Raw genomic sequence first — 26,226 nt, forward strand, 5'->3', positions numbered from 1 at the left:
GCAGACCTGGAAAGAGCTCTCTGAGGACTATGACCCGCAAATAAGCCAACTATGCAGAGAGCTTGGAGAATAGAATTCTAGGCACAAGGAAAGGTGACCTGGCTGGGAAGACTGGATTCTGGAATCTAGTCAGGAAGGGAGAAGTGACAGCAGCTTGAGACGGGGATCTGCCTGTCTTGTCACCTTCCTCCACTGCTTAAATTTTTAAAACCTTGTGCTCTTTTTAGCTCTTTACACTTAGACCTAGACTTTAGGCTTTGATTATGAGGCTTTCCTTGTGACAAAAGCCTTATTAGCATTATGTTTGGCTCTACTCTCTCACACACCCCACGTCCCATCCATTGGGAAATTCTGTTGACTCTTCCACCAAAATATCCTGAAAATCCAACCTCACAATTGTCTTCTAACATGTGTCCCTACTTCTCTTCTTGCCTCCTCTCTCAGGTCTATTTTCATTTAGAGTCTATTTCAAACCCACAGCAGCCAGGGTGTTCTTTCCATAATGCTAAGTCCAATCACGTCATTCTCTATTCAAAGCCCTGTAGTAGCTCACCATTTTGTGCCACAGAAGAGCCAAAGTCCTTAAAAAGTCCAGCAGGGTCCCACATGATCTGGCCACCTGGCACCTCTCCAACTTCATGTTGTCCCACTTTCTGCTCCAGCCATGCAGCTTCCTTTCTGTTCCTGAACACCCCAGCCCTGCTCTTGCTTTAGTTGTCCCTGCTTTCTGGAATGCTCTTCCCCTAGACAGTTGCCTGGCTAACTTCCTCACCTCCTACAAGTCTTGGCTCAAATCTCAGCTTTTCAATGAGTCTCACTGAGTGCACCTCATTTAATCCTACAACCTACCCCGACCTCCAACCCGTACCCCTGATCTCCTTTAGCCTGTTGTACTTCTTCAAAATACCTTACCACCTTCTACCGTATAAATTTGCTTGTCCATATGTTATGTTTATTGTATGAGATCTGTCTCTTCCCATCAGAGTGTCAACTCCACAAGGCAGGATCTTTGTCTGTTGTGTTGAATGACGCACTCCAAGTGCCTAGAGTTGTGTTTGACACAACAAAAACTCAATGAGTCAACCAACCAGTTATGTAGATTGAGCCCTGAAAGGAAATTATTTCACAGTATAGGTCTACACTTTTCAGTCACTCCAGGCAAGACAGGATTTGTATTTAAATGGAGCCTAATAGCAATTCTGTTGTGCCATTTGAAAAACATTCCATGAAACAAACTTTGGATGGAAACTTTGAGGTTTGCAAATTAGGTCAGATCTAACCAATAAGAAAATTTGAAATGTACTTTCACCAGGCTCAAAAAAACGAGCGTGTGTGTTGGAGGGAGAGGGAAAGCGGAAAGGAAAGGGAGAGAGTAGAAGTCAGGGAAGAGAGAAAGAAAAGAGAAAGAGACAGAAAAACAGTTGTGGGGAATGTGCAAAATATGGACCATGTCTACCACTAGTATCTTAGAATATAATGTAAGTGCGCTTCAGCTGCAAATCTGCTTAAGTTAATAAGCTTCCCTTTTGGTTAGAAATAGTCACTGGTAGGAATTTAAACTTCACCTGGACATTCTCCTCCCAGCCCCTCCCTGCAAGGGGTGTACAGAAGGCACTGGAGCAAGCACGTTTGTGGGGGCACCCGGCAGGTGTCAGTTGGGTCCAGTTCTGAGCCGTCAGAGAGCAGCCTGTGGAAGGCAGTGGGCAGTGGTCCATATCAAAACAGGCTATGTTTCTTTGTGAAGAGAAAAATCTGTCATTTTGAAGGAAAAGAAAACAGAGCAATGCGCTGTCCTGGTTATCTTAATTAGAAGGAAGCCTGGAAATACTACATCATTTCTAAGAACGCTTTGACAAGAAAAAGTCATGAGTGCTATTCTCCTAGTGCTGTGCAAGTGCTCTATTTTTCTGAAACAGTCCAGACTTTGTTTCTTGTATCACTTTCTATAAGAGTAAATAGTCAAATGAATATTGAAATCCAATGATTTGTATATAAATTAAGAAATTAAAAAACCTATCAGGGTCTATGTGCTAGCTTTTGACCCAGAAAATAATTACCATACATTGTTAAAGTCTCTCCACTTTCCAAATGAAAGTGTTATTAAAACGGGAGAAAATGGCACGTTGTTGCATTTTTGCTAGCATCCACTGTACCTATTCCTTGGGAATTTGCACCTCGTTGTTTCAGCTTCCATTTCTTTCTCTCTAACCTGGAGGCTCCATGGGCAAGCCCTTGCCTGACAGCTCTTTTCTGAGCTGCCCGACACTAGCACAGTGCTACACGCTAGAAGGTGTTCAACAGCTTATTGTTGAAGGAATGAACGAACGAATGTCCCCGTTGTTCTGTTCCCAACTGTGCTGGCTGTTACTCAAAGTTTTGTGCTCCCAGGACAGCCTGAAGCAGTTAACTCAAAAGGCACTCAGATTTCCACCTAGAAAACACACTAGCAAGCAATCTAAACTGAAGTCTGGCTCAGTGGAACTTTTTGTGTCCCAAAATTGCCTTCACTTCTACTATTCCCTTTGAAAGCAACAGCTTTGCATAGAAGGTACTAGGTAAGTAGCCACAAATTGGGCTAAAGGACAGGGGACTATATGGAAAATATTTCAAACTCTAAGGAGCTGTTTAGCACTAGTGCCATCTTTACAGCTATTCAGGGTGGAAATGTGTCTTACTTTCCACCGTTATGTTGCTGCTGTTTTGTTGTCATTTCCCAGAGAAAATAACTGCCTTTTCCCAATGCCAGAGGATAAAAATTGAAGTCATTTTAATAAACATAACAATTTTCTTCAATGTATGTGGCCCCCTTGAAAGTACACCTTGTCGGTATTGCCAACAAATGCACAAGGAGGTAAATCTGTAAAAACAAGTTTTCAAAAGACAGTAAATCTATAAAAATGTTATTTCCTCTTAGGATAATTATTTTGACTTTTTATGTCTATTTAGATGTTTTCAAAAGCCTACATATAGTTGCTTTTTTACTGTCATATTTTTCAGCAAAATAAAAATAATTTTGTCAAATTATATAGCAAAGCCTCATTAATTTGGCTTTTCTCAATTGGGAATTCACAAAAATTTTGTTCAATTTAGCCAATATACATTAGCTGCACTGGCGATGAAACAATATTGGGCAAAACCAACTCAATGTAACAACTAAAAAATAGTTCCCTTAAATAAGAAAAGCAAAGTTTTCACGATGTTTTAGCATTATTTATCCACACACAAAGTGATACAGATAGATAATGGATGAATCTAGTTAGATAATGAATGAATTTAGTTAGTGTAGATAAATGAAATTGGAAAGACCACAGACTTTGGAACTTTTTTGGTATGTTGGCTATTTTGGTATATTTATCAAACACTTTGTAATCATAGTCAGTTAACATACACTTATTGAGCATTTACTATGTATTAGACATTCTTTCATGTGCTACAAACATTTCACTGAAAACAAACAAAAAGGGCTCCTCTGCTCAAGGGACATTCTAGTAGGGAAGACATACAGACAGACACACACACAGACACACAAATAAGTGCACTGCTCCCCTATATGCCCTCCATCACTTCAGCTTAGACCTAGATGATCAGAGAAGATCTGGAGCATCTAAGTTGAAACTTGAATGTAAAGATCTGGGAATGAGCTTTTGAAATAGCAAGAATAGAATTTGCAAAGTCCCCAAGGTGGGAATGAGCCTGTGGCACTCAAAGAATGGAAAGAAGGCTGCAGCGGCCAAAGGGAGGTGAAGAAAGTGAGGAGAGACGGGAGACTATCAAGTTGGAGCATACGCAGGGGGTGAGACCCACGGTATCAGTGAACCAGTGTAAGGAGCTTGGACTTTTGTACTGTTTGGAGTGGGGAGCCATTGGGGAAGGGAGGACTGGTACATTATAGCGACACCATCTGACTTACACTTTAAAATAATCATCCTAGCTGCTCTGTAGAAGGCAGAGAAAAATGGACCAAGAGTGAAGGTCAGGTGATCATTGAGGGAGCCTCTGCAGGAGGTGGGCTGACAGATGGCTGTGGCTTGTAAATGAGCCACTGCAGTGCTGCAGAGAGAAGTGGCCACATTCAATATGCCTCCTGGAGGAAGAGCCAACAAAACACATGTATGGAGTAGATGTGAGGTATTACAAAACAGGAATCAAAGATAACAGCCACATTTTTGGCACGAGCAACTAGAGGATGGTGGTGGTAATTGTGAGATGGCTTGGAGAAGCAGCAAGACTGGGGTTTGAAATCGAGAATTCTGTTTTGTTCATTTTAGACTGGACATCTAGGGTGAGATATAGAGCAGGCAGTTACAAATATGAGTCTGGAGCTCAGAAAAAAATCAGGGGTTTCGGTTTAAACATGAAAGTCAATAGAAGAGAGCTGTTGTTGAAAGGAGGCATGGGGGTTGGAATAGGGTCTGAACACAGCAGCCTGGTGGAGGAGGAAGCACCACATGACAGACACCCACACAACACCCTCCTCCCCAGCACCCAGCCTCCCTGGTAGACCTGGCACAGGTCTTGCGTTTCTTCCACTTGGGGAAATTTTGATGCGATTTCTCTATCCTTCCTCACTCTCACCTCTGTTTCATTCCTAAATTCAATCCTCCTATTTTCTGGTTTCTCTCCTGCTGCTTCCTTTTAGCATGCCACTCTCATTCTTCTTCATTTGGGACCTCTTGCTCTCCTACAGTCATTCTGGAAGGAGTGAAGTAGAGCACATGACTCAGAGTGCTGGCTCTATGGGTTTTAGTTTTCTCTTGTCAAACAAGAATATTGAAGTAGAGGATCTTTAAGACTCTTTAAGACCCACAGTTCCTGGGTTACAATTATCATGAATTTTACAGTAATCCTTATTAGTGGTTTAACCGCTACAAGCGGCTAAGACAGAATTTCTAACAGTGTACGTATTTTATGTTGTTATTCTTTCAATCATTCATTAAACAAACATTTACAGAATATCTATCATGCACAAGGCCTTGAGGAAGCAGAGAACTTAGGACAGTGTTGTAATGTTCTGAGAAAGGGAATCAGGCACACCCATGTGACAGCTGCACACCAGTTCTGATTACGGCAGTTAAATACATTTCTCTGAGGCTTGTTTACAGTTAAAAATACTATTCTTTACGAATATCTTCTTACAGATTTTTCTCTTAAATTCTGTATACTTAAAAACTCCTTTCACTAAAGAAAGTTATCACAATAAGAAAAAAAAAAACCTTAATCTCAGTATAAAGGAATATTAGTTTATCATTGTTGAGAATGAAATACTGAATGATTGCAAAACCAGAGACTGAAAAAACTATAAATTAATCTAAGCATTTTATTTGACAGTGGTATCCTAACTAAACTTAAGATATTAGGGTTTGTTTTCTGCCATTAATAAAATTATAATAGGAAATAAATCTCAAAAGTCCTCTTAAATAAAGCCAACAGATGGCAACCTGAACGTGTTCACCCTATTTTTCATGCCCTTTGGTTTTAGAGACACTTTACAACAGTACAGTAGGGAGAGTGAGTTCTGCCCAGGAAAATTCCTGCTGACCTTGAAATTCATTTGGGCTCGTCTAGATTCACAAGGATTTGACCATTTGGTCTTCACTGATCAGTTACTAGGCAACAATAGACTAATCAATTTGGTCAATCAAATACATCAGATGATACAAATAACAGCTAATAACTTTAACATGATTTATCATCTATCAAGCACTTCGCTTAAAAGGCATGGGCATTTTTCACATGCATTAATACATTTAATCTTCACTGCAAAACTAAGAAGCAGGTATTATTGTTCCCATCTTAGAGATGAAAGACCGAAGGCTTAGAGATGTTGAGTAACTCCTCAAAGGCACAGGATTAGTAGAGTGCAATTCTGGAACTCAACCTGAGGCCTGCCCCAGCAAAGCCCATCATCGGCAACATTAAGAACACTCCTCACTGCTGGAGAACACAGACCCTGTGGAGACACAGAGTGAAGACGAGATTAAGCAATTATCAAAGAATTTGATCAGCAGCAAGAGTCTGATTTAAATTCTCTTCCTTATCATTATACTTGAAGTACCACACCAGTCAACTGATGCATTTGTTGAAAGAGTGATAACTGTATTTTTACTAAGATGCAAATAAGTGCATCATCTCTTCAGTTCATTTATTGGTGCCTCCAGGTAAAGAAAAGTCAGCCAAAGTGAAGACTTTATTTCAGTCAACAACCAAACCTCCAAAGCTAAGTGCCTGGATCTGCTAATTCATTAGTGGGCTTAATAAACACAGATGCCATTCACAATGCAATCTTTGGAAAGTTTCACAAACTTCTTACAACCCAAGTATCAGCAATCTATAGGCTTAGAAGAAAATGATGGACAAAGACAGTTTCTTCTGGCTTTTAAACGTCTAATTTTAGTTTTCAAAGAAGCTGCTTTCCTGAACCTCTCCTGGATTCTCCTCTGGACAGCTGGGGAACCCAATAAAATGTTCACTCTGCTATCACTGCTGTTAACATTCTTCCTGGTGATAACGAAACAGAATTTGATGTATATCACCTAACAGAAATAATCACATGCATTTGGACAGAAGTTGGTATTCCTCCAAATCAAATATCTCAATACTCTATTTTTAAAGTAATCATTTTCATCCACAAAATCCTATAGACTCCAAAAATATGCATCAATACTTATGACACATGAGAAAGTAGGGTAGGTACAATAAACTTCTATATCTAAAATAAATGTAATCTTCAAATAACGGTTTCCCAAGCTCCATACAGCCTGAAATTACACACACAATTGAAAGAATGTTTTAAATTCATTTTGGCCATACAATGAATCTATTAAATTCTGTTCTGCTTACATAAGTTTGAGATTGATAAATATTACCCTAGAAATGTTATGTGCTATATAATAAAATGGCATTCTTAAAGCAATGATTTTTATTCACCCTCCTCAAATCTAAGAGTGCTTAACTTTCAAAGCAGATGGAACTGAGAATCTTTAAGTTTTCACTTGAGTTCCCTCTTGTCAGTGCATAGTCATTATAATTGTTTAGGGAAAACTTTAAATTACAAATAAAGAAATTTATAAATCAACAAGTAAAAGAAGGAATAAAATAGACTGTGAAATCCTGAAATAGACTCTGAACTCCATGATCCTTAGGGAAAAGACTGTATTTTATTCATCTTTATAACCCAAAGTCTGGCACCAATACCAAATCCCAAATAGCTCTTTAACTAAGATGGATACCTCTTCAACATGAAAATAATGACCTTTGAGTATTTTAAGAGTTAAAAATGTCTCTACGAAGTTCAAGTCTATGAGAGCTGAAAGAAAATGCAAGCAGTTGACTTTAAGGAAGAAACATAGTTGTGAATAAAGTAGAAGTGCAAATAAGGTCACAATAAAAACATTCCCCTTTAGAGCACATTAAGACAAAAAAAAATACTGTATACCTGCTCCCAAATGGCTTGAGTGAGGCATTCTAATTAAAAAATAATACTAATAATTAAATAATGTTTTTACACACTTGGGAAAATTCCATTCTAACAAGATACCTCAGGGCCTGCTGGGTGGAAGGATGCTGGTCAAAGCGTATCTCCTGCCTGTGTGTTTCTTCAATTAATAATTAACGTCATTCTATCCCAGCTCCTCTGGGAGTACACAGCTATGCGGGCACCATCATTGTGTAAAGGGAATTACAAGTCTATTCTCTTCCTGAGAATAAACAAATTTGCACAAGAATTTAAAACAATGCAGGAAAGAGGAGCACCTGCCAAGAGAATTGCTTATAAACACATCCTTCTGCCCTCTGTGGACAGCTCAGCTGTCTGCCGTTAGCACCAACAATCCAACCAGAGCTTCTGTCTAGAGCTACTGGCTTAGTAGATTTACTGAGAAAAGGCTTCTTAAATCAGCACATTAGACCCAGGAACGGGACAAGATCAATTGTTTTTAATTTGCCATCTGTCCTTAAGAAGTACCCAGGAACATTAAGGTAGGATAAAACCACAGGCCCACGGCCCACATAAATTCAAATCCGCGGAAAATGATGGACACCTCTTACACTTACAAATGTATATATCTCTTCATAATGACCATTTTAACAAACTGATCTATAGATAGATTAATCTTCTCAGTCTAAATAGTAGCTCACTTGAAATTTATTTTCCTACTGCCATCTATGCAGGGGTGACTGAGAAGTCAATCTCTCATCAAGAGACACAGACTATCCTATGACTGCTATCAAGCTAAGAATTTAGCTCCTAATATATATGGGGAAAAATGAATTACTTAGAAGGACTGTGCATAATAATTCTGAAGATAGTACTCAGTTCTGTGTAAATAAGATTAAATCAACATATTTTTTAATAGATGCCTAGAAAAATACTTGCTTTGTGATCACCACCATCACTGCATATTTGATACATATGTAGACAGGGAAAAAATGTTTAGAAGCTTAGCCAAGTCCTCCATATCAGCACAGAGGTTCTACTCCAGGAAGGGAGTATCAAATGGAACTTTCTCAAAACCACAGAGTCAGGAACTGCCTGTTACTATCTTCTGCTCACTCTGATCTAAAAAGCGAGCAGATGGTACAGTAGCTCCAAAGTTAACTTCAACACAGAATCTCCCCAGAGCTCTCAGTCTCCTTCACAGTAGTTGGGTTCAGCCTCCATTTTTACACTTTCAGAAGCTAAGTTCTGTCTTGCTTTTCAGTCTCTCAGCACCTGGGGTCTATGCTCACTGCCCACTTTGTGTGTGAGGTCCAATGAATTCCGTAGCCAATTTCCAGGACATTTCACAGGGTCCTAGTCTCTGGTGCTTGGGTCTTCTGCATGATTTCAGCATCATAATAGTATCAGCTGTCCCCATTGTTTCTTAATTTATTCCACGCTCTTTTACATATATTTTATTCCACTTTCATCAGCACCCAGAAAATGCATGCAATATTTATTTCAAAACAACGCTTACCAAGAGTTAATGTATTCTTTTAAAAATCTGTTTGGCCTCTTGAAAGTTACTCTTAATAAAAGGTTTGTACCCTCTAAAAAATCTCTTAATTTATGCTACTGCATTATATAGTTTCATACATTGCTTTTATAGTAAAATGGAGCATGTCAGGATCCAAACTCAGGATGTTCTTTCTTGGACAAAGGATTATGGTCTAGGGCCAGAAGACTCGGCCTGACTCATCCCAACCTACTGTACTCTTGAGAAGCTACACACTGTGGATGCTTTTAATCTGCTCTGAGAGTCTAGATTCTAGCTGAGGATCTGGACCCAGACTCAAACCACAAATCCAGTCAGGTTGGGGAACGGAGAACTCTACCTTTAAGGAAACCAAAGGCCAGGTAGGAAGGCAGGCGCTAAATCTTCAAAGGAGGCACCTTAGGAACAAAGCTCAGGCTTGGAGATTACTGAGACTCCCTGTGCCTGACTTCCAGGACTAGGCATCTTCCTCTTTATTTGCTTCTACTAACTTTAACTAGAAATCTTCCAGACTTTTATCTGACACTGCTCTGTCTGTGCAATGTTTCTCTTTTTGCTACTGTAAGAATCAACCCCCTGAAGACATTCATCTGGGACCTGGTATAGACTAGTGGTTAAGAGCATAGATGCTGGAGTCAGATTGCCTGGGTTTGTATCCTGGCTCTGCTCTCTACTCTGTGGCCTTGAGCAAGTTATTAAACTCCTGTGTCTCAGTTTCCCCATCTGTAAAATGGATTAATAACAGTACCTATCTCATAAATGGAGAAGTGAGTTATTACGGGTAAGGTACCTAGGAGAGTGCCAGGCACTAGCCCTAGCTTTTATTATTACCTGCCTCCCTTCTAATGCTAAATATGGTTTTGATACCACCACCACCATCACCACTACCACCACCACATCTTTGGCTCTCTCTAGTGGAGCAGATTGCTTGCTTTGCTCTGCCCTCCTCCTCCAGGGCTATGACGGCAGAGAGGACTATGCTCAACATTTGTGTAATCTTCTCCCCACTGCAATCCACATGGTCTTCGGTCTAGCTTCCTGTCCTAGACCTTCATGGGCTGCTCTGGCTCAGGCATCCATACATATTTGTCAAGTAACACCAGCCTTCGTGAATGTACCCTGACTACCGCATCGAGCACTGAATATCAGCAGAAGGAATCTGTGAAATGGGAGTGAAAACCAGATGAATACAAATGGATAAGAAGACTCAAAGGAAAGTAAATACCTTGTTCTGGAGCAGCATTGACTAAATGACTAAATGTGACCAAAATTTGTTTGACTAGTCTTAGTAAACTGATTAGTCACATTCTGGCCGTTAATAAACACTGAGTTTAAGCCAAAACAAAGGTCACGTATAAACAGTATATTTATTTATTCAACAAATATGTGAATGTTGCAGATATTAGGATTCTAGATATTGGGAGACCAAAAATTAGATAAAGGTAAGAAACAAGAAAACAAAATCTTCTCAAATTTGTGAAAGGGGATGAAGGAACAATTGGATGGTCATGGAAGGCCTCTTTGAGGAATGGGCATTTAAACTGATAAATGCTGAAGGAATGAGGGCTAGCCATGATTAGAGGTTGAACATTCTGGACAGAAAAGGCAGCACAAGCAAAGGCCCTATTATAGAGATGAGCAAAATATTTTTTTAAATACAGAGTCCAAACAGAAAGAAGAGTGGAAGAGTGTTAAGCATCAAGTCTCTATCTGCCTCAAACCAGGCTGGTGATTAAGGTCATGTGATCCCTTCCAGCTCTAAAATTACATAAATCTCTGCAGAAAGTGATGTGTCGATAGGCAAAGATAAGGCAGGTTATATTGGCTCTAGCACTTTGGACTGACTATCAAAACTGCCAGAGGAAGGCATTTCACTAGATGACATGCATAGCAGTCATCAGCCTTCATTACAAGAGTAAAGATGATGGATGCAATTTTAGAAACTTCATGGTGACCTGGTTAGTCAAAGAAAGAGTAAAAGTAGTCATGGATAATCCCTCAACTTCACATCAAAAGGACTGCAGGACTTAAGGATGGAGATGGTGTGGATAAAATGGGAACTGGAGATTACACAGAAATAGGCAAGCAGATCTACGAAAAGCTTGGAATTTAAAAAATTATTTTAATTCCTTTTTCTAAATTGAGACGGAGATTTTAAGAAGTTTAAACTCCAAAGACTGTTTCAAGAGCATCAAACTACACTGCAGGGGGCTTTGAAACAAACACCCTTTTCAAGTCCCTTCTGAAAAACTCATTTCCAATTATGAACATAACTCCAGTATTTCAGGTAAAATTTCCTGTTAATGAGGAAAGACAAGAGTCTAGGGACAGATGAACTGGGTTGCCCAGCTAAGTATTTAATTTCCCACTTAGTTTTGCAAGTCAAGATAGACAACCTTAGTTCAAACATTAATATTTATGAAAAATGGCATAATGTTTCATTTAGGGAAAACAGTGCATCCAGCGATGCCAGTTTAGACTTTTCTGACTGCTACATACTGGTGTAGGTGTGTTCCTTCATGGAGAAGGTAAACCTCCAATTAACGTGCAATTTATTTTGTGAAAATATCTTTATAGATAAATTGCTCAAATGGATGACTTGGAAACCATAGCAACTATATATTTTAATTAAAGTTTTCTGCTTGAAAGGAAAATCTTAAATAATTGGTACCTCCAAGTCTTTGCTGAATTGGCTTAGCTATGGGAAATAGAGGCTTTTAATAATAGGAAAAGAAAAATCTTCCACTTTACCATCCTCCATTCACTATGTGCATCTTTTATAACACGAGATACCTGAGTTAATTCTCCAATATACGAAGCTAAAATGTGCCCTATAAATAGAAAGCCCACTTGAACACAAAATAGAAGAAAAATCATAACTCTGGTTTAGGAATGTTTTTCTAGCCATGGATAAGACACAAAAAAGACATTTTAAAATCCTTTGACAACTATCATTAATAGTTCCAATTTACTGAACATCAATGACGTCTGTTTACATAGAAAAGTGACATTTTGCCATTTTGTGAATAACTGTCTGAAACAGAAGTAGATTATTCAACAAACATTCATGAGCAGTCAACCATGTGTCTGTACTGAAATTCTCGCAGGTCCTACACAACCACTGGCCACCTCAAAGAGGGAGTTCTAGTTATCATGCCGGGATACAAAGTGTGCTGCCTACCACACGGCAGGGTTTCTAAAGTATTTTATTTGAGGAGATTTGATTTGCTTATGCTTTTGCCCATCTAAACATTGTTCTTTTTCTTTGCAAAATCCACAAATCCCACCTATCCTTCAATAGCTGGTCTTCACGCCCTTCCATCTCAGCAGAGCCTGTTGAGTAAGTTAGCCCATAATGGTCACTCTCATCTCTGAATTCATACCACACTTTCTCTTAACTCAATGAAATACTATGTAGTTTAACACCGGATTCCATTCCAATGTATCCATATGGTGGTTTTACCTCCCTAGTTGCATACATTCCCTGAGGGCAGGAGCTTGGTTGATACCCTACAGTGTCTGGCACAATGTTAGACATGTGGTATAAACTGCATAAATACTTGCTATTTGAGCAGATATTTTCAATCTTAAAGTCATTACCATAACTAAATTAAATCACCAAAAAATAGTCACATTTACTTTCACCAAGTTTATTTTATGAAATTTCCCCCTTGCCAAAACACTACTGGGGGAAAAAAGTCAAGCTGTTCTTAAGTTATTTATGCAAAACGCAGCCTGACAAAACAATTAGTATTTTTTCCTACTCTTGATTACAAAACATTTAAACAGATTGCATTTAAGGAATTACCTCAGTCAACCCCATGGGAGGTGGGGTAGATGGGCAGAATTCCAAAAGTTTACTTGTAAATCGGTTGTTTGGAAAGAGGAAAACACTTTCCCAGTGATATTATTCCCAGAAGTAATACCCCATGTGAGGGTTAGTTTTCCAGAAGTCTGCACCACATGAAGTAAAAGGGGCTGGGAGGAAGAGAAGCAGATCTGGGGAGACTGACTTCACACCCAACATCAAGGTTCTGGGAGGGGAAGGAGGAACAATTACAGGCACTCTCCACACCCCTTCCTCTATGATGTGATCTGGGAATCAGGGACCAGTGCTCCAGTGCTGGGGGACAGGAAATCCCAAGTAGCAGCTGGGTCTCCTCTATAACCTTCAAGAGGAAAAAGAGAAGAAAATACCAGGTGAAAGTTGAAGGGAAGAGACCACATGTTGCTACTCAACTGGACAGGCCATTTAACAGCCTCATAAATGAATAGGAGCGTACTTGAGGGTAGGCTCAAATGGCAGACATCTGAGAAATCACTGAGCCCAGTCTTTCTTAAATTGTGTGCTTCCAAACTTTAGATTGCCACACCAAGTCAACAGCTGCTCTATGGAAAAGACCTTCCATGGTCCATCAGTTTGAGAACCACTAGGCTAAATAAAATCAATCACAGGTCATCACTGGCTACTTTAAGAAAATAATGAACGTTGTAAATCTTGGCGATGTTGGGGGAAGATATGGTATGCAACATGTCCAAAACTATTTTAACACAGAATGGTTTTTGCAAAGGACAGCACTAGTTGGAAAATGCACATCAACCCATCCTCTACATTTTACAGATGAGGAAACTGAGGCCTAGAGAAGCAAAATAATTCCTTGAGATAGCTGGGTTACCATGTGGAAGAGCAGGGACTAGAACTCAGAATTTTTCTACTCCAGGTCAGTACTCTTTCTACTATAGCACCACACAGCTTCTAACTCCAGCTCTGAACACAGGTGTCATTCTGTTAGGCAGCTCTGCCTTAGTCCCACCTTCTTTCGTCATGATCCTGAAGTTCTGCCTTTTCCCACCCTTAGGCTAAGCGCCTAAGCTTATTTAAGACTGGCCTTGACTCCCGTCCCTAATCTAGTCTACTTAATACCAGATCCAATCTCAACTGCCAATCTCAACTAGATCCCTGTAGATTACCTGCCCCTTGAATCCCCATCACAACACGGCTGATCACCAGCGAAAACACACCTGCTCCCCTTAATAGACCTCTTCCAGTGCTAATTACTGCCTGCAGCAACACCATCTCCTGACATCACACACTCCCTCCACAGGCCCAGCCCTGACTACCCGACTAGAATACCATCCATAGTCTCTGCTAGGTCCAAACAAAGTCCCTGCCCTCCCTGTGAATACCTGGTTCTCACATCCCATCCCTATTCCTGTGCCGCCCACTGAGCTATTTGTTGCCACAGGCAACATCGTGTACCAGTGCCTGTAGGACAACCTTCTGTCACAGGAAGTATCCATGGCAACCAGATGGGGCCAACAAATAGAATTAAAGTCCAGAGATAATTCCCCAAAGTTAGTTTAGCCAATAGATGATTTATCAGAGCAGTGAACATTTAGCAAAACTGAGTATATTAGGCTCCAAACCCTCTTTGTTGCACCATGGTCTGCTGGGCAACCACATGGCTTAAAGCGGGAGCCTGGAAAGGAGAGGCAGCAGTCCCAGCCATGACTGGCCTCGAGAAGAAACACTGCCTAGGAAATGAAACAAATGAGTGCAGGATGCAAATCAGGATGTCAGTCCTCCTTACTCCCGCTTCAGATTCAGCTAAATTTATGGAGGGCTTATGATGTGCCAGGGAATCTAAGGAATACAAGAAATATAGCACACATGAGACTTGCACAGGCTAGTTGGGAAAATAAAACTGAAATGTATAAAAAGATAAATATGATTTAAGTGACTGTTAAGATAAAAATAGAAGAGTTATCACAAAAAGGATTATGATTAGTTGCCAACTGGATTGTACAAACAATAATAGCCATGAAGTTTCAGAACAATAATATGACAATTCCTCATTTGGGGACATAATAAAAGGTGTTCAGTGTGCAAAGGGTGATAAGATCATCTGACTCATCCATCCTTCCATAAAATGGGCATGGTAAGACCTAACCCACGTGAGGATTCAATAGGATGGGGTATATGCCTCATTTTGGAATCATAAAGAGCTCTACAAATTTAGTTATTATGCTTCTGTATTTCAGGGTCAGAACCTAGACTAACAAGTCTATCCTTTTTATATAAAACTCCATAAATATTATATAAAATCAGTTTCAAAATTTGTGAATTTTGTCAGATTTTCAAAATTAGAGACGTAACTAGCACACAGTAGGAGCTCAATAAATATCAAATAAATGAACGCTAAAAGTGCTGTACAGATATTTCCTTTTTCGCCAAGTTAAAATCCTTAAAAATCACTTTATAAAGTGGATGTTCAGAAAGCAACTCATGTTTTCCCATTGAGACTATACTGTAATTGGGTGTTTGTTTCTAACCAAGGATTTGGCATTACAGCTGTCACAAATATGATCTACAACGTCATAAAAGCAAGGACAAAATAATCATAAATCTTTATAATCATGTAAGTACTAAAGATATTCTTCAAACCCTATAATACGGTCATCATGCATGGTACTCATTGATTACACAAAGGGCCCTAAAGCATCATAAATTATACCTACATCACAAAATATTATAAATTCAAACCCAAACTACTGTGGTAACTATAATAAACATTAAACATTTAATTAACAATGATTTTCTTGCCTTTTAGCACTATCTCCCAGTGTTCACCCACAGTCTAAGAAATTCTGATTTAGGCTCCCATATTCTCCTGATAAATGTCTCTTGTAACAAACGAGACATTCTAAATCATTTCATTATTTTTTAAGAGTTACCCTTAAAAAAAAGGTGCTTGGTAGATGTTTAATATTGATAATGATAGTGATAATAGCATTTCTACACCTCAAAAATTAGTCTGTACGTCACTATTAATGCAACACTTCTTGTCATTTTCTATGATCTCCTGCTTCAGTTAAAGCAGAAAAGTAGATGTCCAACATCACATTCAAACAGTGCCACCAAGAAGCAAGCGTCTCTCACCTTCTTGATCTATGCAGTCTCAAGTTTATCTCAACTTCTCAGTGCTTCTCAAACATTAACGGGCATTCAAATCACCTATGGAGTTGGTTAAACCTTAGCTTTTGGTTCAGTGGGTCTGGGCTGGGCTGGCACTCTTGTCCTAGGCCGTGGACGACCCCCTGAGAGGCGAGGTCTCAGAGCACTATGGATGCTTGAACCCCTGCTCCACCGTGCATCAGCTGTGAAACCTTGAGCAAGTTACACAGCCTTCAGAGCTCATTTTACATCTGCAAAGGGAAATTCTATTGCTACACTTTTGGAATTATTGTAAAGGGAAATTGAAACTCACATAAAAGCTCTTAGTAAGGTTCCTAACAGCTAGATTCTCATTAAATTTTAGTTACCTTCACTTTATTGCAAAGTCATTAAGAACATCCACAACGACCACAACAATGATTAAGAGATCATTAGCTTGAGCCATCAGAGGAGTCTCAAAAAAACTCTCACCAGAACTGTTAAAGGCCAGCAAAAGCCAAAATCCTGTTTAAGCATTGATGGAAACCATCAAATGGAGTAAGACACTGAGACCTAAGAAATGGTGTGAATTATGCACTGTGAATGAGGGGAGGAGGGAAATAGGAAGCAACCGAAGAGGAAGGCTGCCCCAAATGGAATGATTGACTACAGATTTCCAAACATAAAAGTTTGTATTCTCTCTCTCTCCCCCTCCTTCCGCCTCATCACCAGAGAGAATCAAGAATTCCTAAGAATTAAAACTGGAACAAAATATAAATCTAATTTATTCTTCTCCTCCTATGTCATAAGTCAAAACACCAGCTTGTAAGGAGAATACATCCGTGGGAATGTCTAAGAACACTGTCACAGATGTTATGGGAAATTTGGGTGGAAAAGGTCATATTTTACATTTTCTACCTAAATTAAAAGTCACCAGTATTGCAAGGATCAAGAGTTCCTTGAGTGTCTGAATTCAAGAGAGACAAATGACTCGAGCTGTGGGAGGAATAGGGATTCCGCAATCTTCATGTTTCCTGTCTATTCAGACCTGTAAACCTGAAGTGGGAAATCAGGTGGAAATAACCCTCTCTTCCTGAAAAGCACGTGCGGTTGTCCATACAACCTTGCTTGCATTTTGCTTCCTGGAAGAATTCCTGGCTACTTCTTTTTCTCAATGGTACAGAGTGTTGTAGACCTTACACAGAAGTGAAGAAAACAGTTCTAACAACAGGAATCCCATTTTTCTTTTCCCATCTTTGGGGCACATTCTTAAATGGGCATTCTTATTTTTAAAACAAAATTTTTTGCTAATAATCAGAGTAATACTAAGTCCAGAGAACATAAAACCAAATAAAACTGTATTCAGATACTCCAATAAAGCTGAAATAGACCAATTTTTTTTGTTGTTTGCTTGATCGGTCTGGTTGGATGGATTTGGTTCTTAACATATAATCATCATGGTGGCCCAACTTTGCAAGAGGCTTGTTATAAGTTTAAATAGGGGAAATCTATATGGTCTAAAAAGAATTATTCTGAGATTCCTGTTGCATCCTAGGTGAACACTGGGATTTCTTGTCGCTTTTGGTAACTGCAGTTGACAGGACTGAGTAACAGAAAGCTCAATTTCAGCAAGAATAGGTGCCAACCAACTCAGCATCCTAAACTAGTCTTCAGTCAGTCAGAAGCTGCTTCCTATATTTGGACTTCTCCCTTTCATCAAAACAAGCAAACATATACTCAACAATCACTTCCATCAGTGAACATGCTTATGACATTTCACCCAGGGCATGTCCCTGTCTCCCCCAAGATTTTAAGGGCAGGTTAAGCAGTGGCTGCAAACAGAGACAGCAAATGACTCCAATCCTGTCCAAATCAGATGGGACCTGGAGCATGTAGTTTCTTTAGGCCTCTGGGTTTTCTTAGGTCGTATAGGACAAACTGAGCAAAAAGTTGCTGGGTCTGAGTAGTGTGACTTCTCCAGGGCCTTATGCTAATGGATAAAGGGCCAAGAACTGAAGGAGAAAGAAAAATAATCTTTTTCTCTATTAGGCAAAGTGCACATTATAACAACTTAAGAAGCAACCATAAATTCTAGGCATGGAGATGACATTCTGCCAACCACGCAGTCATGAAGCCAGACAGAAATCCCACTGCCAACACCCCAGCGCCTTCTCGGGAGCATTCAGTTGTTCAGCTAACAACCTTTCGGGCCCTCTGCTGGCAGGAGAGTCAAAGTCAACGACAACCTTTCACAATGGAATAAAGGATAGCTTCTGTATTTGTTCAAATCCTTGCTAAATCTGTTTTCTAAATGTGGTGGTCAAAAGACGAACCATTAACAAGTAGACTCAGACCACCAAACTGCCCCAAAGTTTATTTTAAAAATCCCTTTTATCGTTAACCAAATGTTACACACACAATCTTGTTACCTCTCATATCAGCATCGCCATTACTTTCTAAGCAATATTTTACATTGTGGCATTACCTAAGCTATCACTATACCATAAAACATTTTAGAAATCAAGCCTGTAATGCCAACTAGGGTCTATGAAGCTTTTATGATAATTAAGCTGGCAGTGTCACTTAATGTGTCGCAAGCTGAAGCTCATAAAACATGTTTACAAAACTGCTATGATCCGCTTAGCTGCCTATCAGGTTTAAGAGCTGGGTCTGACGTCAAGAAAAAAATTAATTTTAACCATTACAAGGACTCATGTCATAAACCACTTTTCTTTCTTCTGAACAGTCTTTGAACAAGAAATAAAATTTAGAATTTTACTCTTTAGTTATGTTCTTATGAAAAAGTTTCATTACATAAGTTCATATATTATCTTTTTTTCCAGAGGGATGCCTAAATTCCCATCTGACCAAAATAAATTATTAATTCTCAAAACAGAATTATCATATTAATATTTTCATTATTTCTATAGGAAACCATCTCAAGGTCCAGTTGAGAGTTTAGAACTTTAGAAGCTGGGAACCCATCTTTCCTTTCTACCACCAAAAGGGAGTTCTGGTTTCTAAAGAAGACTTCCTTCACTCTTCCCAAAGGTACATCCTTCTCTCTCTCTCCCTGCAGTAGACTGTAAGCTGCAAGGCTAGGATTCCACCTTAAGTCTGTGTGACCCCAAAGCCAAAGAAGCTGGAGTGTAGAGAGCATGGTGTAACAGATTAAATGAGACAGTACGTGCCATAGACCTGCCAAAGGGCGGGGCTCAGCAGACATCCAATGAATACGAGTTCTCTTTCTTCCTGTTCATAAATAAATGCCATTCAGGTTGAAGCCCCCTTTTTACTTTCAGTGAAGGGTAGCATCAGTAGAGATAGAACCTTAAAGAAAACATCTATGGTAGGTATTATTAGGTTCAATTTTCCAGTTGAGGGAAACTGAAGCTCAGAGAAATTAAGTCTCCTTTCACTCCCCACCAACGTTCACACAACTAGAAGGAAGCACAGCCAGGATTTTAATCTAGGTCTTTCTAAGTCAAAAAGAAAGCTCAATCTTTCTAACTCTCATCTCAAGTAGATCTCACAGTTCCATAGTGCCCGAAATAAAACCCACTCCCTCAAACAACACTGGCTGAATCCAGAACCCTTGGATAAATCTACTGATGACAGTTCCTCCGACTGTCCTCCATTTTGTCCAAAATAATTTGGGCAGGGGACACAGTGGGTAGTTCTTTCTACAGAGGTATAGACAGCTCAAAGAGTGGGCTTCAGAACAGCAACATTAGGATGAACATCAATTAAACACCTCTCTTGTGGAAGCAGCCGAGATGTCCCTCAGTAGTTGAATGGATAAACTGTGGCACATCCAGACAATAAAATATTACTCAGTGCTAAAAAGAAATGAGCTATTAAGCCATAAAAAGACATGGAGGAATCTTAAATGCATACTACTAAGCGAAAGAAGCCAATCTGAAAAGGCTACATATTATACAACTCCAACTATATGACATTCCAGAAAAGGCAAAATGATGGAGACAGTAAAAAGATCAGTGGTTGCCAGGGGTGGAGTGGGAAACGAATAGGCAGAGCACAGAGGATTTTTAGGGCAGTGAAAATAACCTCTATGATATGTTAATGATGGATATCTATCATTATACTTTTCTCCAAACCAAGAGATTGTACAACACCAAGAATGAACCCTAAGTAAACTATGGACTTTGGGTGATTACGATGTGTCAATGTAGGTTCATCAGTTGTAACCAATGTGCCACTCTGGTGAGGGATGTTGATAATGGGGGAGGCTATGCATAGGTGGGGGCTGGGGATATTTGGAAAACTCTGTACCTTCCACTCAATTTTGTTGTAAATCTAAAACTTCTCCAAAAACTAAAGTCTTTAAAAAGAAAAAAAAATGTCTTACTTGAAACAATGTCTGAAAATGGTGAACTACACTGGCTTCCCATGACTAGTTCAATGAAATGTCAAGATTTGCCCAAGATACTCTGGGCTGCTGTCAAACCACCAGGTCACCAGAGATCCTCCTCAAATGTCTATTCAATGAGAGTACAAACAGGATGATCTTGGATTGAACGAACTTCAGAATGGGAGTGACTCATGTAAAATGTACTTCGTAAAGACACTTAAGTGTTTGCTATTGACAATTATGTCATCATGGCTGTTAAGAACCAACTTTCTTTCCTGCATTGTTACTCACAGCCAAGCTTACCCTAACAGTCAATAGCCACTGCTCAAAGCACTCGAAAAGTCAGTCCTATACATGAATCATATCCACCTGCCTATATATAATAGATGCGTTCGGACAAGACTTTTTGTCTGTGTAAATCAACATTTCTATATGTCAAATCATTTTCTATCAGGTTTGCTTTAGTCATGGGTATTACATCTTCTGCAGCAATGCCGGAAGCAGGCAGGAAGATCCTGTCACTGGAAGGAGTAGAATTAAGTAACAACCATCACAGGCTATTCTGTCAGCTTTGCTTCATTGCAGGCCAATGATGCAATGCCCTTTGGCTGTGTGTGCATTCTGCTCTTTCAACCTAAGCCATCACTGGACAAGGTGTGGGCTGTAAAGCCATAGAGACATTCATTCTAATCCTGATGCTGCCAATCACTGGGGACACTAGTTTGGGCAGTCTTTCAGCTCCCTGAGCCTCAGTTTTCTTACCTGTAAAATGAGGATAACAATATTTTGTAGAATTGCTAGAAGGATAAGAAATAAATAACTGGAACAAAATAACCATTCAATCAGTGATATGCTATTATTACTTTTACATGCATATATCAATAAAGAAGAGCAAACTCAGTCTCTTTTAAAAAGGGGCCACTTATTCAACAAATATTAGTTCATTAAATTTCTATGCTACTTCTTATCATTGGGTTAGGTACTAGGGTTCACTCCTATGAATGAGAGAGGCCTGCATGGAGCTTGGCTCCAGTGAAAAGATGATCTGACTATGTTGGACTTGAACCCAGTTTGGTTTTTTTAAATATAGATGATAATTTCTGCATTATGGAATAAATACATTTCATCATGGTAAACTTCATTATCTACCATTTTTCTTGCTTTGCATACTTAAGTATGTTTTGCATACTTAATGAAGAAAGAGTTCAAAAATATTTATAATAAACTGTTTATTTACAAAGACTCCAATTTCATCTATTCAAAGCACATGAATTTATAAAGATAACCCCCTAGATTTCTTTGGTTTAAGCTGCAATTCTAGAAATTTTTAAGTGTTTAATCTTATCACCAGTTTAAAGATCTAAATTATTAAGAGTCATAAACTTTGAATCGCCACATGCAAAACCACTCATTCTGAATTTTCAATCAACCTGAACTAGGTATAATGCCTTCCTAACGTAAGAACAGCTGGGAAAGGAAAAATGTAACCACTCTGGACAATAATCTTAGTGAGTCTAGCAATATCCTACTAGATCGTCCTGTCCAGAAGGACAGGTGCTGCACCTTGCTCACTGCTGTAACTCAGCACTCAGCCTGGGCCTGGCACACAGTGGTGTTCAGTAAATATTATGGCCTCACCAGTGGCAAACATGCCTACTTGAAATTTCAGTATACCTGGCAGATGTCCAGCTAGAAACAGGTGGGCCATGCTATGGACTGAACGTCTGTGTTCCCGCAGACCCTACGGTAAAGCCCTAATCCTCAGTGTGATGGTACGTGGAGGTGGGGCCTTTGAGAGGTCATGAGGGTGGAACCCTCATAAATGGGATTAGTGCCCTTAAAGAAAAAACACAAGAGAGATGCTCTCTCTCTCTCTTTCTCTCTCCCTCTCTTTCTCTCTCCCATGTAAAGATACAGCAACTTGGCAGTGGGCCTTCATCAGAACTCAATCATGCTGGTGCTCTGATCTTAGACGTCCAGTCTCCAGAAATGTGAGAAATAAAGTTCTGTTGTTAGGCCACCCAGTCTTTTATATTTCAGTTAGAACGGCCCTAGCTGTCCAAGACAGGCCATGACGTGGGGTTACTACATGCAATAAACACAGTAAAGAAAGCATTTCTAATTTATACTTTTCAGTGGCTTAAACTTACACACCCACAATTTCTCTGACTTAATTAAACTGGATGTGTGATTGTGTAAGTGGTTACATAATTAATTAAAATTGGAGTATTTCTCTAAAATGTTTTGTTTAGGAAGCCGTAAGCTCCTCTTGCTCTGTAAGTCTCACAGAGCTTACAGCACAGGGGGAGAGGACACGACCTTCCTGTTCCTGTTCATCCTTGTAGCCGTATCCTCTAGCACAGCTCTGGCACCTGGCAAGCATTTGATAAAATTTTTGTGAAGGAACTGAAAGAAGGAAAAGAGCATGAGACAAGAGGGAAACTCTTCTTGGAACAAGTTTGTCGTTCAATTAAAACGAAATGTGTCAATCTTCAAATTGTCATTTTTAGTATCTAATGTCATTATCTGGGAAACAAGAGTACTTGATTATTAAATCAGCAATGCTGATTACAGGATCAGAAGTACTCCACGCTGAATTAAATTCAGCAATTAATCAAAGCCAATGTGCTTACTTGTAAATATCAATATTGAATTTTAAGCATATAAGCCAGACAATCAATTAAAATCAAGACCATGACTTTAATCAGTGAATGTTGAGATACACTTTGATCACTTCTGCAGGTAATCAAACTTAAATCATTGTTGAAGTCTGTTAAAAGGTAAACTGAGGCACATTAAAATTTAAGAGTTTGAGCAAACATTGATTCAACTGGCAGCGCCAAGCTAGAAGTGGTTAGGAGTGCTCCCCCGACAGGAGCCAGGGGAATGGTTTTTATAGAGAAGACTGGAAGCAAAGCGAAACAAGGCAAAGCAATCATTTGATTGGTTATACCTAAGCCTCTGCCTTATTTGGGAAAGCCTAGCTGGCTGTTTGTGATTGGTTGTTCCTAAGTTTCACTTTCTTGGATTCAAGTGTATTGACTCTGGCTTAGGTTTTGGTTTGCTTAGCAGGCTGCCAAGCATTAGAGCCACCTCAGTTAATGGTCTCCTTGTTTAAACACTTTAACAAGCCTACTTTTGCCGTCTTTGAGGCAGATGCACAAATTACAGAATCTTTTGAAGTTGTTACCTACTAGCTGTGCCCTTGTCTTTTGAATAAACCTGGTAGCAGAGGTTGTATACTATAAAGACTGCTCTCCCAACTGCAAACACAGAGAAGTATAATGTTTAATAGCACAAGAACTAGAGACTGCCCAAGTTCAAATCTCAACTCTGTTCCTTACCAGCTGTGTAACCAAGGGCAGGTTACTTGACCTCTCTGTGCCTCAGTAAAAGAGATGATAATAGTACCTACTTCATAGGCTTGTTAGAAGATCAAATAAGTTAATACCTGTGAAACACTTAAAATAGTATCTGCTAAATTGTAAATGTTCATTAAATGTTAGTCATGATAAACATATGCATTCACCTCCCTTCCTTAAAGTGGCAATGTGTCAATAGCATTGTCTTAAATATATTTATGACAACCATTATTAGTCTTTATTATTTTACTAATAATCCTAAAGATAATCTGTGGATTATTAAATATTTTAAAAAATTTCTTAAACATTTAAAAATAATTTGTGTGTGTGTGTGTGTGTGAGGAAGATTGGCCCTGAGCTAACATCTGTGCCAATCTTCCTCTTTTTTTTTTTTTTTTTTTTTTAATGTGGGATGCCAGCACAGCTTGGCTTGACAGAGCAATGCTAGGTCCACACCCAGGACCCCAACCTGAGAACCCTGGGCCACCTGAGTGTGTGAACTTAACAACTATGCCACTGGACAGGCCTCTAAAAATAAATATTTTGAAAAGAAGTTTACTGAAGTCAGATATTCTCTTTAAAACATTTGGGAAATGTTTACCTCCCAGATTCCCCCATGGATAAAATTTAGAGTGAGCATCAGGTGATTAAGTTTTTTTTTTTTGGTACATTTGCTATTTCAAGATTTCTGAGTTTCACTTATCACAATATTAATGTGGGTGGCCCAACAGTTCTTCCCATAATTTGAATTTCCTATTCTGCCACTAGCACAGATGCAAATAAAAATCACCGAGTGTTATTTCACCTCCTAATTAAGTCTACTTGGCCTGGTGAACTCTCGTATAAATGCACCAGTCCTAGAGGAAATTATCGATGCCACTGCACAAAAGTCAAATCTGCATGCATATCATATTTCTAAGATTTAAAATTCTGCTCAGGACCCATCTTCAGTGCCACTGTTCAGTGTTAGCATGAGTGTTTCAAAAACATTGTGTTTGAAATGTCAGGTCTGTGAATTCTCCTTAAGTCCAGAAAGCTCAAATAATAAGTGCTATATTCAATTAAAACTACAGAATCAAAGGTGAACCCTATTGTCAGTGGCACTGGTGATGAAATGGGATGGGATTTCAGATAACACATATTTCCTAATTAGAATGCACTTAGAACAGCTCAGCTCATAGCAACGTAAGGCACAATCACAATTGCTACCTAATTGAAATAACTTATGTGACTGCTCTCATTTGATGAAAATCACTAAGACAGGGATCCAACATCCACTCTTTCCTCTTTTTGTTCCAGTCTTTATCTCTTTCACAGCTCCTCCTGGCTTTACTTGATATGATAAACTTCCTCAACTCTTAGTGTCAGTTTCCAAAGATGCCCTTGCTGACTGTTAGCTCCTAAGCAACCTTCATTAGGAGATGCCCACATCCATCAACATATTGCTTGTCTATTAAGATGCCAGAAACTAAGAGTCTAAACCATACTTTATACTTATCAAAGAATTACTCCTTGCATTCACCAAAGACAATTCAAAACGTTTATGGGTATCATAATTTTCTTCCCTTAAAAAAAAAAAGTGGTTGGTAGTTTCTCATCTGCACTATAAAAACAGCAACCACTCAGAGAGGCAAAATAGTGATTCAGCTCTCATAAAGACAGACTCCTCATTCTCTAAGTCTGTTGCTCACAGCAATTACCAGCCTTAGAATGCCTTTCCTGCTTGGCGTCCTTCAAGCAAGCCTACTTATTCTGCCAGGTTCAGGGTTCAAATAAAGTTCTTTCCTACTTTGTGACAGTCTTTGCTGACCTTCACACACAAAGGAGCAAAAGCAATGCCAGGAAGTTGGGCACAGGCCAGGCGATGAAGAACCTCTGCCCACCTTTACATGTCCTCTGGCCAGGGCAACGCAAAGTCACTGAAAAGAAACAGAAGACCAGGTCAGATTTGTATTATAGGAGGACAGGGATGTAACAAGTTACAAAACTAGTAAGTAGTTAAGAGGACAGTATAGCTCTATAAGTACCTGCTGGAGAGAAAGAGTAAATTTAAAAAATATTCAGAGAACTGATGGAAATGAAGACAGAGTCCACATGAGGAGCGAAGAAGGAAGATGATGGATACAAGACACCTGTATTCCCATCTATACTTTACATTCCTTGACAGTTGGTGCTACACTTCAAACTTCTTTTGTATCACAATACTTTTCTACTGCACTATAGAGCACACAGGAGAAGGCATCAATAAAATTTAGCCCATTGATCCTTTGAGAAAACAAATCAACAAAATATTTATTTTAACTGGTTTGAGCTAAGTCCAGAGGAAAACAAAAGAAGAACTAAGACATGTCAAAATAAAAATGAAGAAAGTCAAGTCTACTAATAAAATACTGAGTAGTAATATCACTTCCAAATGTTTGCAATTTTACTTTAAATGGGAAAGAAATTATCCGCTGGAGAGTTTAAACCTCACTCTTTATTTTCAGCCCCACAACATACACATTAAGATGTTATGGTAAGTTTTTTGGGACCCATGATTTACAATCCTATATATGCCCCAATTGCCTTGTACGTGGAAGTTAGTAA

At 39.2% G+C, this 26,226-nt stretch overlaps 1 protein-coding gene across 4 annotated transcripts in view; it reads right to left on the reverse strand.

Annotated features, from left to right (window-relative positions):
* CCDC85A (coiled-coil domain containing 85A) overlaps positions 1-26,226 on the reverse strand; it is a 179,317-nt gene that overhangs the window by 45,368 nt on the left and 107,723 nt on the right. Inside the window, exon 3 of one of the 4 annotated variants that reach the window (XM_046660300.1) lies at positions 5,914-5,950. The exons of the other annotated variants lie outside the window; for them this stretch is intronic. Coding sequence (XP_046516256.1) covers positions 5,929-5,950 — 22 coding nt within the window. The 3' untranslated portion in view covers positions 5,914-5,928. Of the gene's footprint in view, positions 1-5,913; positions 5,951-26,226 lie in introns of those variants that run through there. 4 annotated transcript variants of the gene reach the window in all.

This window comes from Equus quagga, chromosome 5 (genome assembly GCF_021613505.1).
Source record: "Equus quagga isolate Etosha38 chromosome 5, UCLA_HA_Equagga_1.0, whole genome shotgun sequence".
Taxonomy (NCBI): domain Eukaryota; kingdom Metazoa; phylum Chordata; class Mammalia; order Perissodactyla; family Equidae; genus Equus; species Equus quagga.